General features: G+C 36.9%; 1 protein-coding gene across 1 annotated transcript in view; it reads right to left on the bottom strand.

The window, feature by feature from the left end:
• MALRD1 (MAM and LDL receptor class A domain containing 1) overlaps positions 1–16934 on the bottom strand; it is a 143888-nt gene that overhangs the window by 111564 nt on the left and 15390 nt on the right. Inside the window, exons 5-13 of the mRNA XM_040968290.1 lie at positions 15841–15937; positions 11186–11284; positions 9510–9656; positions 7772–7938; positions 6264–6356; positions 2703–2907; positions 1346–1531; positions 864–969; positions 44–411 (exon numbers count right to left, since the gene is read on the bottom strand). Of these exons, the coding sequence (XP_040824224.1) occupies positions 44–411; positions 864–969; positions 1346–1531; positions 2703–2907; positions 6264–6356; positions 7772–7938; positions 9510–9656; positions 11186–11284; positions 15841–15937 (1468 nt within the window). The remainder of the gene's footprint in view (positions 1–43; positions 412–863; positions 970–1345; positions 1532–2702; positions 2908–6263; positions 6357–7771; positions 7939–9509; positions 9657–11185; positions 11285–15840; positions 15938–16934) is intronic.

Raw genomic sequence — 16934 nt, 5'->3', positions numbered from 1 at the left:
TCATCACTCCCAAAATGAATAAGAGAGATCCAAAGCAACTTACCACAGTCGGCCTCATCAGTGCGATCACCACAGTCATCCACCAGATCACACACATGAAGCTTTTCTATGCAAGCCTTGGTGTGCTGACACCAGAAATGATCCGACTCATCGCAGCTCGCAGCCGGAAGGGGAAGTGTACAGTTTTCAAATCTGATGTCATCAATAGCTGAGATCCCTTCATAAATCCCAAGACTGACTTTTTGCAGTGACAGATAGAAGGACTGAGTGAGGCGCCCTAACTGAATGGTTGCCTCTGACCACTGGTTACCCTGGTTGTATAGTACTCTCCAGACAGGTGTCGAGTCATTGGCTTTTTCCATGTGTAGTTGCATCTCAGCTGCTCCCACTGATAGCCCATAGTTATAAAACCTGGAAAATGACAAGCACAAGAAATGAAAACAATTTATAGGTAGATTAAATATCTAACCTGCAGACTCATCCACCTGGTTAACAATAAACAACTGGTTATCATAAACAGAAGCCTTTCCTTTCTGCATTAATAGTGGCCGCCCACCTGCTGAAGTGCACACTGCATGGCTCTCACAACCCTGGGAGACTTTCTCCAGAAGCTCAGAAAAAAACACAGAAGAAGCAGTTTTCATTACATTGTAATCCGTCAGCAGGAGGAAAATGCCCTTTCCTTATAACAAGAAAACAAATACTGAAAACATGCACCTATGTAAAAGGTAAATTGTGTGAATTTAATGCAATAGCTATTTGGAAAATAAAACCAGAGGTTAGATAAAACAGCTAATAAGTGCAGGAATATGCCTGCAACCATCAGGCAAGAAGGGTAATTGATAATTGCTTTTAATATTTACCAGAAGGAGAGTGTGCATCCAGGTCCAGTCTGGCTGAAAGTTGGGCTCTGGAGTTTAGCAATTTGTGACAAACTGCTATTTTTCTTCAAAATAAACATAAAATGCCCTATGGAGACATAAGACAAATGATCAGCTAACCCACTAGACTCTAAGATAAAGTATCTCCCTCGTTATCCTATGTCAAGTAACTTTCAAATCCAAAGGTAAGACAAAGTAATAATTAAATAAAATCAATAAAAGTGACTGAAAGTAAAACTTACTTACATCTGTGTCTAAATGATGCCCAAACAATGGGTTACTTTAGTTAATTCAGTCAAAAATAAATATATTCTTCATCCATACTGCACACAACACAATCATTACACATAGATGACTTATCTAGAATTATGTCTGTTATCCTGAGAATTCCAATTACTTTTGTTTTGCTTTTGCCCCAAAGAAATAGTATTTCAAAGCACTTAGAATGTCTCCTGGCTTCTTACCTTCAGCTGTGTTGTGGGTATGATCCTGAGGTGGGGCCTGATGCTTAAAATCAGCAGAAAGTTCACTTTGGGAGCCCCAGATCCAGTCAAACTGGTCACCACCAACTACTTCAAACCAGCCACAGCTGTTTGCTTCAAAATCACATCCAGAAACTGAAGAGAATAAAGTCCTTTCAGTTATAGGAACTATGAATAACATTTCAACATCAGCAGTAATAGAAACTGTCAGAAAGACTTCCCATTGAGAAATGAACCAAATTGTCTGTATAAAAAAAAATGATAGTGCAGGAGAAAATTTGTCATTCTCACATTAGAAGGAATAAATTATCCTCATATTTGCCTTTTGAATGAAAGAGAGCCTTCTGAAACACCAATGAGATTACCCAGGTTGGCAATTCACTGGTTTAAAATTAGATTTTGAGGAAGTCATTGGTCTGTTTGTAAACAGGTTAGGACGGGATTTTCCCCTTTGCTTTCATAATTCTTCTTCTCTGTGTCTTTCTTCTCTGCTCTTAATAAAATACTTATCAATATGAACATGTTGTAGAAATAGCTTTTCATTAAAACTGACATTCATCTTGTAATATTTTCCCTCTCAACAAAATACCTCACTAGAATAAAATATGCAGCAAATAACATCAACCTTAAATATGTCTTAAACAGCCACTTGCTTGTGATACAGAAAATTAATTCATTTTGTCAGAAATCACTGTTTCTAAACACACACAAATATCCTAGTTGCCAAACTCCTTAATATGTAAACCATTATGTAGGTTATCAAATTATTTCATTCACATATTACCAGGCTTGAGCTACAACAGTATCTGTTGTCATCATGCTTATCAAAGACGCTTCAACAAAGACCTGAAAATAAAACATTGATCTTTTTTGCCCTCCTGAATACTAAGGGTGGCTAAAGTGATATCCAGAGCCAGAGTGACTGCCATGGAGGTAAAGGGAGTCCTTCCTACATACTCCCCATCGTTTCCAAAAAAAATAATTTAAAGAAAAAGAACATACTTCTATTATGTGTTAACTATCAGTAAGATCTGCCTTCAAAGAGGTGGTCAAAAGGAGCCTCTGCCATCCACTCCCCTGGAACCAAAGCACACGCAAATGCACCCATGTATATGCAACACAGATAAACACAACCAAATAGAGAAATTTTGCATTCTTAGCAACAAGTACCTAAATATTAAATGGACACCAAGTCCCGGGAAGGACCATGTGAATAGTTTCAGATTGAAATTGTACATTTTCTTTATTTCCCAGATACTAACTTTAACCTAAGCAAAGGCTATCTGAAGTGTAACAAGTACAAAGTAGAGGGCAACAAGTAAGCTACCATTTCACTTACACAGAGTTGCTGGATCTTCAGTTGTGTCAGAGTAGTTCTGTTGAGAGTTGCACATTAAATCCTGGGCAGTGCATTGGCCACTTGCACAAGTGAATTCATCAGATGAGCAAAGATTCTGGGAGGAGGCCTCTTCACAGCCGTAGACCCAGAGCTGATCCAGCCCAATAAAACTTCTCTGGCTCAGAATTATCCCTTCAAAAGTAATCTTCAGGAAAATTGTGAAAAATCACACTGTGAGTTTTTAATCTCTTAGATAAAAAAAAAATCTTTAAAACAAATATTAGAAATTTTTTTAAAAAACTTTAAAAAAGCAACCCACTGCAACTAAAAACAAAGTTCTTATCTGATAAACCTGACCCACATTTTAGGATAATTTGACACATTAGCTTTACCAAGGCCTCGGGATCAAACAATAAATACAGCCCTCTCCCGACATGACCACCCAAATGTTCTTGATGACACATGTGTTATTTGCTCAGCATCTTTACAGTTCTCTTTCTTTCATTTTAAAGTAAAGTATTGTCATTACTTATCCAAGAACTCTCACTGAGTCTTATTTTTGTCAAATACTCAAATCTGTGTCTTAGTGAATGAAGGGCTGTTAACAGGCAAATATAAAGACTATAAGAAAAAACAAGAAGTAAAAGACTATATATTTAAAAATAAATTTGTCTAAAAGAGCAGCTTCTCTAATCAGAAGTGCCAAAAATATTTTTTTCTTCAATTGAGTTGCTAACTCCTCTGAAGGGATACAAGATTAGCAAGGGGAACTACCACACATTTTTCTACAAATGTAAAACAATGTCGGGAGCCAGCACAATGGCTCAATTGGCTAATCCTCCATCTCTAAGTGCAGGCATCCTTTATGGGCACAGGTTCACGATTCGTCTGCTCCACTTCTCATCCAGATCCCTGCTTGTGGCCTAGGAAAGCAGCAGATAGAGCCGTGGGACTCTACACCCTGGTGGGAGACCTGGAAGAAGCTCCTGGCTCCCAGCTTCAGATCATCTCAGTTCTGGACATTGAGGCCAATTGGGCAGTGAACCAATGAATGGAAGTTCTTGTTCTCTGCCCACCCCCACTTTTTAAAAATGTGCTTTTCAAATCAAATAAATAAATCTTTAAAAATATTTTAGACCTATTCCTGTTCATTTTCATAGCAGTGAATCAGATATTTATAAATAATACTGTAAGCTTAACAATGTAACTAAGCTTAGATCTCAAAAGTCTCCTTATTTAAAATCTAATTTCATCTACTCTGCATGAGGAAACATAAAGTAACTTTAAAATTAATTTTATTTATACTTCACCTTGAATCATATGACAAAACAAACTTTAATCTATAATTTATAAAAAAAAATCAAACACCCTTTCAGAGGTTACAAACATAGGTATTAGTCCATAAACTTTATGTAAAAAATATAACTCAACAGACTACAAAATCAGCCTCAACTTTGTTAAGTTAGTTACCAAATATTGTTACAAAACGCCAAGAGTCAAAATATACAAGACTCAAATCTTTTGACATTACACTTCAGTATATCTGGGGTCCTTTTCTAATACCTGGAAAATATATAAATGTGGTATGATCATAAAGAGATAACTGCGGTTTGATAAATATGGAGAGGTTTCAAAGAATACATACACAGTGTGGACAGAGTGAGTCATCCCCAGGCAGGACCTCCCATTCTTACTCTCCTCTGATCTCATCACTCTCTGTCTTCCCCTCTCTTTACCACTAGAGACGGCTTAGCGGGCTCCAGAATTCCTGACTGCCAGATTGTTGCCAGGTACAATAAATGCACAAAAATCAGTAGCAGAGAAAACTGCCTTTCTGAGTTACTCTCTGCTTTAGGCAAAAACCAAGGAAATGTGAATTAGCTTGAGTGCTGAACAATGAACTTGGTTTCACCAATGGTTAAATCTCAGAGTTGTCTTCTTAAATGTGCAAGCCACCATCCAATTTCTCTTATTTACAGTGAGATTGTTTTTATTATATATGTTATTACATAAAGAAAAATATGTATTGGCCTAGTTTTGTAAACTAAGGGCAAATACTTTTTCCCCCGCTCCTTGGTTGCAAAGAAGAAATGATAAAATGCATGATAAAACAGTCTCTTTCTTTTTTTTAATTGTGCCTGCCTGAAAACATCTGTTTTTAATTGTCTAAATAAAATACAGAACAAAAATAGATTATGTGATATGGTTCTTCAGTGCAGTAATTAAAGTGCTACATCCCATACTGGAGGGACTGGGTCACATTTGGCCATGCTTCTGTCCCAACTCCCTGCTAATGCAAACCTTGAAAGGCAACGGGTAATGACTCAAGTTTTGGGTCCTAGCTACCCACACAGGAGGCTTCGGTTGAGTTCCAAGCTCCCAGAAGTTGATGAGTAAAAACTGCAAATGGAAGCACTCTGTTTCTTCTCCCTCTCTGCCCAAAAAATAAAATTAAAATTTCCTCAACAAATTTAAGGTGGACCTTAAATGAACTTTTTGAAGTTCTTTCATCCAATCAACGTCACATTATACACAAATCAATACGCAACTCAACATGCAACATAAAACCCTGCTATTTTTTCAAACTATTGTCATTTACATAAGGTGATCAAATTTCATGTATTTCATTGTATGCAGTTTTAACAGCATAGTGATACTTTCAACACTATGTTATTCCTGCTTCTTAGCTTCCCTCCTCCGTATTTTTCTTTATACTTTTATAATGGCATACTTTCAATTTACTTTATAATCACAGACTTAACCCTCCACAAAATAAAGGATTCAAGTAGTAAGTAGAAAAACCATTGTTCCTTAAGACTATATATAAGGGCTATCAAAACAGTTAAATAACAAGATGTCAATGTTTTTTATACACATTTTTATAACTTTAACTAATATACAATGTGTATTAATTACTATAAACCAGAGAAATCATATGATACTTTCTCTTTGGAGAGGCTTGTTTCACTAACCATAATGATCTCCAATTACATCCATTATTTTTAAAAAGATAGAACCATATTTTTTTATTGTTTAGTATTCTGTGTATATACCAGTGTGTTCATTCTGCCATCAGTTGATGAACATTGGATCCATACGTTAGCTACAATGAGTTATTTTTTTTTAAGACCGCATTCCACTAAGTAATTCGTAGATGTTTCAAACATACCCTAATATGTAGGGAGTTACCAGAACATTATAAAAGCATGAATTACTGCATTCATTTGTAAATAACCCATTGAATTTCAACATCAGTACTATGTATCAGCTTCATAATATACTATGCTTCCTAGGTGTGGTGCATGGTGCTGGAGAGTGCTGGGACAGAGAATCCAGAGAATGAGTAAGCTCTAACAGTGACACACAATGATTGCAACACTCAGGGCAACTGGACCTGAAGAGGGGGAGTATGAAGGAGAAAAGAAATGGCCAATCACTTTCCTTAGATATATTACCTTCCATCCTTAAAAAATTTCATCTAAATTTTGCGGTAGAAGATAAATTCATTATTAAAAGGTAAAAGCTAATCTTAAGATTTAAAAAATGTTTTTCTTTTCATACCTGAAATATCTTCAGATAATCTGGTATTAACACATCTGTTTTCACCCATTTGCTGTGAGTTGATGTGTTGTATGTCCAAAGTATTTCTTCTTCCTTCGATGAAGAAAAAGACATGACTCATTCCCCAAATTCTACTCTCACATTTACTCAAATGCTCTCTTAATTATCTAGCTGTATGATGATCAGGGCCAAGAAATCTAAGAGATCTTCCTCTCTGTCTCTCCTCCTCTCTGTATATCTGACTTTGTAATAAAAATGAATAAATCTTTAAAAAAAAAAAGTTGAACAAAGCATTCTGAGACCAGAAAACTAACCTGTATCCTTTTAGTATTGTCCTCTGCTTTTGTCAGAATCCCTGCACTTATTGCTGAATTTGTTTCACTTTAGAAATGGCTGTCTTTTCCCTTATTCCCATCTATAAGTAAAAATTATTCTCAATAGAAATTCCCCGTGTCTGGTATTTTCCCACGTGCAGATTTTCTTCAACTAACAGTAGGTTAAAACGCCCGAATTGGTTGTAGTACTAGTATAATCATCGCAGCTGTCACCTCACCTGCTGTGTCAGGTTTTAAGCAAATGCTTAATCTGTTTTTTCATCAATAACTACAAACCTTTAAAAATTTACCAAAGAGCCAGTGCAATGGCTCAACTGCTAACATGGAAACCAACTCATGTCCCAGCTGCTCCATTTCTGATCCATCTGTGTTCTAGCATGTCAGGGAAATCAGTATAGGATGGCCCACAGCCCTGGAATCCTGCACTCATATGGGAGACCCAGAAGCTTCATGCTCTTCACTTGGGACCAACCTAACTTCAGCCATTGTAGCCATTTGGGAAGTTGAACCAGCTAAATCAATCAATCAATCAATCAATCAATCAATCTCTCTCTTTCTCTGTCTCTATTTCTTCTCTCTCCTCTATCTTCTCTGTGTAAATCTGCCTTTCAAATAAAAATAAATAAATCTTAAAAAAAAGAAGAAATCAACCTTTTAAAAAATAAATGAATGAATAAATGAAAATACACTGATGGGGCCAATGCTGTGATACAACAGGTTAAGTAACTGGCTTCCATGCTGGGAACCCACATGGGCACCAGCTTAAGTCCCAGATGCTCTCATTCAATGCAGCTCCCTGATGGTGTGCCTAGGAAAGCAGCAGAGGATGCTCTAATAGCGTGGTCACCTAAACCCAGGTGGGAAATATGGAAGACGTTCCTGGCTCCTGGCTTCAGCCTGGGCCGTCCCCAGCAGCTGCAATCATTTTGGAAGTCAATCATTTGGCAGAAGATCTCTTTCTCACTTTCCCATTCTCATTATCTTTCTAACTGTGCCTCTTCAAGTAAATAATTAAATATTTAAAAATACATAAATAAAAAAAAAACTATAGTGAATAAAATGAAGATACATAAAGCACACATACAGCTGAAAAATGCTTGTAGAAATGCCAGGCTATCAAGAATATAAATTTCATTTATTCAATAAATTAGACTATTATACATTTTTTCTTACCTTATTATTATACAACCTTACTCTCAAAATACTGTTTTCCATATAGTAATGGAATTGAAAGTGGCAGCTGTTGCCCAAGCAGTGGTACACAGTGCTCTTTAGATAAGCCCTGCTGTCTAATTCGCTAAGAATAAAACCATGCTTAGCCGCAACATATACATAGTAACCTGAAAAACAAAAGAAAAATCTTTTAGGAAAGCACTTATCTACTTTATATCTGAACAAAATTATATTTCTGAAAATTTCCAACCCTAGAATGAATTACAAATATTTTAAGACATATAAAAATATTAAAATGGTTATATCAAGCATAAACACTACTTTCATTCTTATGTGTGATTTCTCAAATGTCTAATTCTTGAAATCCTTTGATAACAGCCTTGATACTATCTTTCATTTTTAAAAAACTACAAATACAAAAATTCTTTCCCTACCAAAATATTAACATTTTCCTCCTTGGGAAAAAAAAAATTCTTCTTTGTTCTTCCACAATTTGTCCTTTAATTATTATTTGAAAAGCCTTTACAGGATTTTCAACAAATTTTTTCAATTTAAAACTTAAATTTAAAATGTCAAAATTTTATTTAAAATCTGAAAGCAATTTAAGATGCTATTATCAAATAACATGGAATGATAAATTGCATTTATGGATTTTGTACTACACAAAAACGTTGTCAACTTTCTTACTCATCTGACACTTAGCGCTTCCAAGAAACTATTACACTGTTCTTGCATGTACCAATGTTGATGAGTGCAGAGATGCACAGTTATTTCTAGGTGCCAGAGCTCTGTTAAACCTGTAAAGATACCTGTGATACTGAGATCCAGCTGCTCCACATCTAACCCAGCTTTTTTACAATTTCATTATTCAAAAAGTGTGAAATACTTCATGCCTGCATAAATTAACTATTCTACTGTAGTATGGACTACAAATTTAACAGAAACTTTCACTTCCTAGGAAAAAAAAATGGGTTTTAATCAAAATAGCACCGTGAGTTTTGCACTTGGCCTCTGGTGTACAAATAATCACAAAGAAAACTTTAAAAACCGGAGTGATTAAGACAAGTTAAAACATCTCAAAGAATGGAGTTTGAAATCATAAGCAGGTTATGGCAGCATGGATTGTGACCAATTTTAATGTTTCAAAAGGCAGGAAACAGTCTAACTCTCCTGAAAAAGGTAAAGTCTTGGGATAGGGAACTATACTACTTTGTCCCTCAGACTAATAGAAAATCTGGACAAATAAAATTAACAGCTTCTTACAGACCATTAGAGAACTGAGGTCACGGTGTTAGCCACTGTTGCAGGATTGGAGAGAGTCAAGAAGACACAGAGTATCACATTCTACTAGTGCCAAAAGCCAAGAGTGCGGTTCTCTGTGGGCATCAGTTCCTCAACTAAAAAACCTAAAACAAACTTGGTGTGGACAAGTCTGACCACAAAACAAAACAAAACAAAACAAAACAAAACAACAACAAAAAAAAACAACTTGGAAGGAACCCTTACTCAGCGAGGCATCTTAGACTTCCGTGAGTTTTACATGAAACTGCCCTAACAGGTCATGAGAGCAAAAAGTCATAATAATTAAGGCTGCAGCTGAGAGAGGGGAAATTAACTATTCTGTGTCTGAACTAAGATATATTTCAGCAAAAGATTTACAGTATGTTCATTAGTGTCTTGTTCCAATGAAGGAGAATTCTAAAGCTAACACATACAGCACATTCTTTTCCTCTAGTACCTTCATCATGGCCACTGTGATCCTGCTGAGGTGCGGATTCTAATGTGGGAATGTCACTTGCTCTTGTCCGCATCCAGGACGCATGATCAGTAGATGCTTCTGATGTCCAGTCACACATATCAGACTCAAATCCACAGGCATGACACTCTGAAGATGGGAGAAAAAGGTCTTGGTAGACTGCTATGAACTCCAACAATGGATGTTCACCCAACATATCTGTTATGCTCAACTAACAGTGCAATCTGCACACACATATACACACATGCACACAGATGCTGTCTGGAAATCTTGATGCAGTAAGATTTAGAGCACAGTGGAAACTATTCCTCAAAACTTTGCCAGTTAATACAATGTGTATCCTCTCAATGAGAATCATTGGCACAAAGAAGTTCTACTATTTCTCCTACCATTATGAAGATTGCAACTTTTTTTCTTAAAGATGTGTATATTTTCATTAGAAAGGCAAATTTACAGAGAGGACAAACATGGAGAAATGTCTTCCATCGACAGATTTACTTCCAAATGGCCATAAGTCTGTAGCAGAGCCGACCAAAGTCAGGAGCCTCTTCAAGCTCTCTCACATAGGTCAGGTTCCCAAAGCACGTTCTTCCTTTTCCTACACTTGTCATGTGATGATACAATTATATACCAGAATGTTAGGCCTCCAACAGTGAAATGAGGCCTGTTAACAGTTAAATGAGTGATAATATCATTGTAATAGCTGGTGACAAATAATTAGGAAGGGCATTTGGTGAGAAAGAAGTGAGAGGGGTAGGATGATCCCCTACGCATGTAAATCTATAATGTGGGGGAAAATTTTAATAATATAATAAAACTTTACTCACATAAAACTTTTTAGGCTGTAATTTAAATGTTATCTCAAAATGAATAAAAACATTTAAATTTTTTTATATTAAAATGTTTAATATATTAAAAATAAAAATATTTCAAAGCTCATAGAAAACTGGAATAATAGCCAGGGGAAATGGGAGGAAGAAGCAAATGGGAGGGATGAACCCCTACAACATGGTATCATGGTACACTATGTATCTGGCTTCTGGCTGCAGATCAGCTCAGCTCCAGCCATTGTGACAATTTGAGGTATGAACCAAATGGAAAATCTTTCTCTCCCTGGTTCTTCTTCTCTCTATAAATCTGCCTTTCAAGTAACAAAAATAAATCTTTGGAAAAATTAATACAAATCTTAACTACTACTAATCATAACAATATTTTAAAAGAGAAACCCTGCCTATGATTCCAACATGCTCTTTAATTGTTTTTTAAGATATCACCTTATATAATGCATTTTGTTTTTTCATCTTCTATTTATTTTTCTAATCATTTCTCAAAGTTTATTTTTATGTCAAGCCCTCTTTTGTTTGTCAATACTTAAAATAATACAGAAAAGCAAAAGGAATGCACATAGATTTGCTAAGTTAAAAAATTTGGCCATTCCCATCCTCACAATGTATGTAAATATTGCAAGTATATATTTACAAACATGCATATACCATATTTTTCCATTTTAAATGAACCATAGACTTCCATTAGCACTCCAGCCAAAGCTAGAACCTTAATGTCAACAAAGATTGGCAAGTGCTCCTCCATGTGGAAGTCTCTGACTCTCGAGAAGCGCCTATACACCAGCAAAGTGGACACCTCGGCCTAAAACTTACCTCTCGATCCTTCTGTAGAATCAAATCTACAGAGGTCTGTATCTGGGTGGCACAGTTCCTGATTGGCCTCAGACACTTCTTGACATGGTAAAATTTCATCTGCTAAGTTTAAAGAGAGGGAAGAGATGAAATGCAGGGACAACTGGAAATCCATGTATTTCTTCAATTAACATTTGTTCTACACACTTCCTCCTCCCAACTTTTCTCCATACCTGCATTAGTCACAGTTAGTTTTTTATACCCACAGTTATTTTATGGAGCTTTTCCAAGGGTTGACTACAAGATCTGGCACTTGGTCTTTGGAATATTTGTTATGAACACGCTTTTGTTCCTGTAGGTGTACCATGAGTAATTAACAAAATCATTTTGATTCCCAGAATAAAATATGCAAAACAAAATTGCCATTTGTGAAATGATGGTAGAGTCTTATTAAGGACAATATCAACTCCGAAGTCTATCCAAATATGTTCTGTTATAAGTTTATAATGTGAATAAAGTTTCAAGGTCAGGAACCAGAGTGCCTAACATCCGAAAACTTACAAAAATTCAGGCAGCAGTTGATTTCTTTGCTGTTTTCTACTTTGTGTGTGGTTAGTAATGCTGGTTAGTGAATAAAACTAGTGAGGAATCATTTTGTTTGGCAATCTCTATTTCTGCAGAAATTATAAAACTGAAACATGTAAAAACATTACCTAAATAATCTGAATCAGGCACCAGTTGTCTTACCAAGAAAAAAAAATAAGTTAACTATGCTCTGGCTACAGGATGACTATTCAGGGCAGCAGAACGGGGAATTTTAAGGGAAATGTGAGCAGCAGTGCAGTAAGCATTTAACTTCCTGATATATCACTTCTTTTATTGTTAATATTTATTCCAAATATTGAATTTTATGCTATAATTCTATAAAGTCGGGGATTTGATCCCCCAAATTCCCACCCCCGACTGATTTAACCCATACTGTTACAATACTATAGCCCGTCATAAGGAATTATAATTCCATCAGTCTGTTATTTAAGTGTGCCCCAACATTGCTGGTACAGACAATGTCAGACCGTCCAGCACCCCATTGTCTAGACATGTCCAACAGGTTCATTGGGAGTCTATTTTTTGCTTGGAAGCAGGAATGCATGTTGCAATGCATCTTCACATCTGGATAAGATAGTCTCTGTTACTCCATCACTGTACTCCCTTAAATGAGAACCCATAAAATAAGGTCAAAAACAGGTATGAAGTTAATACTAAAGCAAAAAATAAGAAAAAAAACGCAGCACCATGGAGTCAAAAAACTGTGACACTGAATCACCAATGCATGGATGATGAAAAGAAAACAGAAAAGCCTCTTGGGTAAAATCATGCCACTGTGTGATCCACGAGTCAGCAATGAATTCGACAAGAGAAAAGAAACCATTTGGAAGAGATGAAAATGAAAACAAAAACATCAAAGCACATGGGATATGGCAAAAACAATATGGAAAGGGTTATTGAACTTAAAATTTGCACAGTTATTTCCTTATATTAGAGAGAACATATGGTATTTGTCCTTTTGGGATTGACTTACTTAACTGAGCATAATGGTCTCTAGTTGGGACCATTTGTTTACAAATGGTATAATTTCATTCTTTTTATTGGTCAAATAATATTCCATGGAGCAAATGTACCACAGTTTCTTTAACCACTCCTCTCTGGATGGGCATCTGGATTGTTTTTATGTCTTTGCTATTGTAGATTGCGCTGCTATAAATATAGGATTACATATCCCCTTCTCATATGAAGGTTTCATTTCCTTTGGGTATTCCTAGGAACAGGATAGCTGGGTCATATGGCAGGTTTATCTGCAATTCTCTAAGTACTCTCAATACTGATTTCCAAAGTGGTTGTACTAGCCTGCATTCCCATCAACAGTGAAGTAGAGTACCTTTCTCCCCACATTGATGCCAGCAGGTGTTGTCAATAGAGTTCTGAGTATAGGTCAACCTTATTGGAATTAGGTTTTACCTCAGTGTGGTTTTTATTTGTATCTCCCTGATGGCTAGGGAGCCTAAGCATCTTTTCACATGTCTGTTAAGCATTTGAATCTGTTCTTTTAAAAATATCTATTCATTTCCTTTGCACATTTTTTTCACAGAGTTGTTTTTTCTTCTTCTTCGGAGAAGTCTTCAGTAACATTCACTGTGTCTCTGTCTCTTAGCTTTTGTCATTGCAATTCTTATTGGCAGACTCTTCTCCTTAGTGCAGGTTTCAAAGATTACAGGTCTACAAGTCGATTTTTATGTTCAATCAGTGTACTGGATTGGATGACACCAGCTGTCCTAAATAACTGGCTTGTCAGTGGCACTGATCTTCTTGACACATGTTGGCCATTAAGTTTAAGTGCCACCTGGAGTTATTTTGGGTGGAGTCTGTAGTGTGCTGCAACAGAACTGTTTTTTCTGAGGAGTGTTTTTGTTCCGAGCTTAGCTGTTAGGCAGCTCAGTTGTCCTTCCTTCAGTCTAACAGTGCCTGGTCCTGTGAAAATGGCATCTGAGCACTACTGATTTTGCACATGTGCAGTTTACCACTGTTCCACCTACTCTTGAGCCCTTGCCCCTCTGTACAAGATAACACCCCGTAGGGCACTGACATAGATCCAGGGCTGTCAGCCGTCAAATCTGGGGACCACTCAGACCCTGCAAGATGTGAGGCTGGCACTGCTTTCTCTGTGGGCTCAGCTCAGGGTGATGAGCTAGAAAAGAGCCCATTTGGGCTGTCCCTTGAAATCTGTATTCTCTGCCCCACTACACAACATGGCACCCAGGCGGGGCACTGATGGAGAATCTGGGCTGCTAGCTATTAGATCTACTAGATCAGGGGACCACATAGACCCTGCAGAACACGAAGCTAATACGGCCATCCCCATGGGATCAGCTTAGTGTGATCAGCCAGAAACAAACCCACCCCTCAACCCCGTACTCTCTGCTACACCACACAAGATGGCATCCGATCTCCATGCTCTGATTTCCATCCTGCCACTGTTCCATGCCCTGGAGCCTGCCATTATTTCTCTGCTTGTTGCTGGGCCACACTATTCAGCAGGATTGGTAGGTCTCAGTGTACATTCTCTTCCCAAGTTCCCTGCATGAACTCAAGCTCCCACCTGGCTACCTCAAGAGCTGAGCAGTGGCCGCTGCTGGATCCCTGGCTGTCACTGGATTCTGGATCTCCACTCACCAGCCACTGGTGGGTTTTCTGTTCACTGCAACACCACTCTGCTGTCGCCGCAGCTTCCCTGTGTCCAGGGGGTCTGCAAGTACTCCACCACTAACTGCCTGACCTTTATCTTTTCCTGTAATCTGTTCCTTGTGCTTCACCTGTCTAATGATTCTCTGTCATCCCAAATATGTTTATACCTTAAGCTGCCATTGTTCCTCTTCTCTGATACATAATTTCTGACAAATCTAATACATGCCAACTTATTTTACTGAACACACACTGAGGTTGATACTTCAATTACTTCCTACAGGGAGCTCAAGGGAGGATACAATAAGTTCCTTTTAAGTTCTCCATTTCAATTTTCTATGTATCACAATATATAGTGATTTCTCACCTAATTTGAACAGTGTACTAGTAACGCAAAAATGAAACACAACTTTACGTATCCCAGTGTTTGAAGGAGCTGTCTTATAAAACTCTACCTCGGTCTGTGAGGCAAGGGATGTATATCATATCTACGAGCTCCTTCACCTTAGCAATACTGTTAAAATCCAAGCACAACGCAGACACTGCCTATCAAAACTTCTAAGCTCTCTAGATACCACTACCACATTTCTTCTGACTTTAAAAAGTTTTTACCATAACTACCATATTTTTTCATCAAATTAGGACTTAGAACATTTGTCTACACACCAACACTCTTTATTCTGCTAATCATTTCATATATAATAACATTTATAAAAGAAATAAAGATATCCATCAGATATGTAACAAGGTTTCAAAAAATTCATGGGAAAATTGCATTATATTTTACTTGATTGATCTTCAAATTTTGAAATCCATTTATATACACACTCACATGTATGGCTTTTGGTCAACTGATTAAATTATTTGTTTTGATGGAATTATGGTTTTAGTACTGAATATTTTATTGAGAACAATAAAAATGTGCAATCAATCTTATCTGGTTGATATAACCAAGGGGTAAACATAAGTCATTTTTAAGTCTAATATATGAGATATGATTTACTGATATATTTTAGAATAAGCAGAGAATAAATTATAAGTAATATCTCTCTCCATTTTGTGTTTTTAATAAAATAATAAAGTAAGTTCTCTAAGCATCCAATCTCAAGTCTATGGAAACCAGTTTTCTACCAGCGTCCTAGATGACACAGAATTCTCTTTTCAAAGTTTTACTAGCCAGAATAAATATCACTGTAAGGTTTTAAATATGAGGCTAAATTATCCCATGTAGTTTTTCACAGTATTCAAGTCAGTGAAATCATCTATTTTTGCTTTTATTATAACTCCAGTCACTATTATGTCATGTATTAGAACAACAGTCAATAATCCACATTAAACCCATGGCCAAGACTGAAGAACAGATCAAATCCATTAAATTTTTTAAATGTAGCTATATTTGCAATACATTTCAGGAATAAAAATGAGACAAAAGGTCTTACCATAAGCAGGGAAGCAATCAGGACTGAAAGATATATCATCGATAGCTATGACTTCATTTTGTCCATGAGTTGAAATCATTTGACCTTGAAAAACAACCTGTGCAAGAAAAATATCACAAAGGAAGGAACATCACTGTCTCAGAGTCTTCAAGAAGAGAACCTACAAAAACACAACATTTTATAGATGCACTTAGGTGACCATGCCAATACCTAGTAGAAAAGCATCTAAGCAAAAATGGTTAAGAACGAAAATTGGATAGTCATTGCCACACTTCAACTGCCAGCTCAGCAAAGGGAAAGGAAACAACACTCAGCTAGTTGCTGTGTTACACCCTTCTCTGTCCAAGTTCCTATTTGTAAAATTATCTGGCATTTTCGATTTTTTGAAACTAGGTTTTCTCTTGATCTCTGGTTCTTATGGTGCTGCATGTTCACCTCTGGCTCTGTTAATTTAAATATGTTTATTTTAACACAAATAATTTTGAAATTCATACATTGTGTTTTCATTAATATGCATTTTTCATTAACCTTTGGTAGATCTCTCCTATGTCTTTCAAACCAGACACTGTCTACCTCTATTAAAATTCAATGACAGAGGTAGAAATTAGGTTTACCATTTAATTTTTTTTTTACATTTATTTCTTTTTATTGGAAAGGCATATATACAGAGAGAGGGAGAAACAAGAGCCAGGAGCTTCTTCTGGGTCTCTCACACGGGTGCAGGGACCTAAGGCTTTGGGGCCATCCTTGACTGCTTTCTCAGGACACAAGCAGGCAGCTGGAGGGGAAGTGGAGCAGCGAGGACACAAATAGGCACCCATATGGGATTCCAGTGCATGTATGGTGAGGACGTTAGTCAATAGGCTATTGCGCCATGACCTCTACCATTTAATTTATGTCACTAGTTAGGGATCCCCACAAATCAAAGAGAAGTATCTGGATTCAATTTCAGACTGTCTCTGGCTGCTAATTCCAGCTTCCTGCAAATGCAGCCCCTGGAAGGTAATGGTGAAGGCCATGCAGTTTTGTTGCTGCCACTCACATAGGAAACGAGTTTGGGTTCCTGGTCACTGGCTTCAGCCCACACCCTGTCC

The sequence above is a fragment of the Ochotona curzoniae genome, unplaced genomic scaffold, assembly GCF_017591425.1.
Source record: "Ochotona curzoniae isolate NIBS_2020 unplaced genomic scaffold, NIBS_Ocur_1.0 scaffold_4683, whole genome shotgun sequence".
In the NCBI taxonomy this organism is placed as follows: domain Eukaryota; kingdom Metazoa; phylum Chordata; class Mammalia; order Lagomorpha; family Ochotonidae; genus Ochotona; species Ochotona curzoniae.
This window is presented reverse-complemented; position numbering and strand designations above follow the sequence as displayed.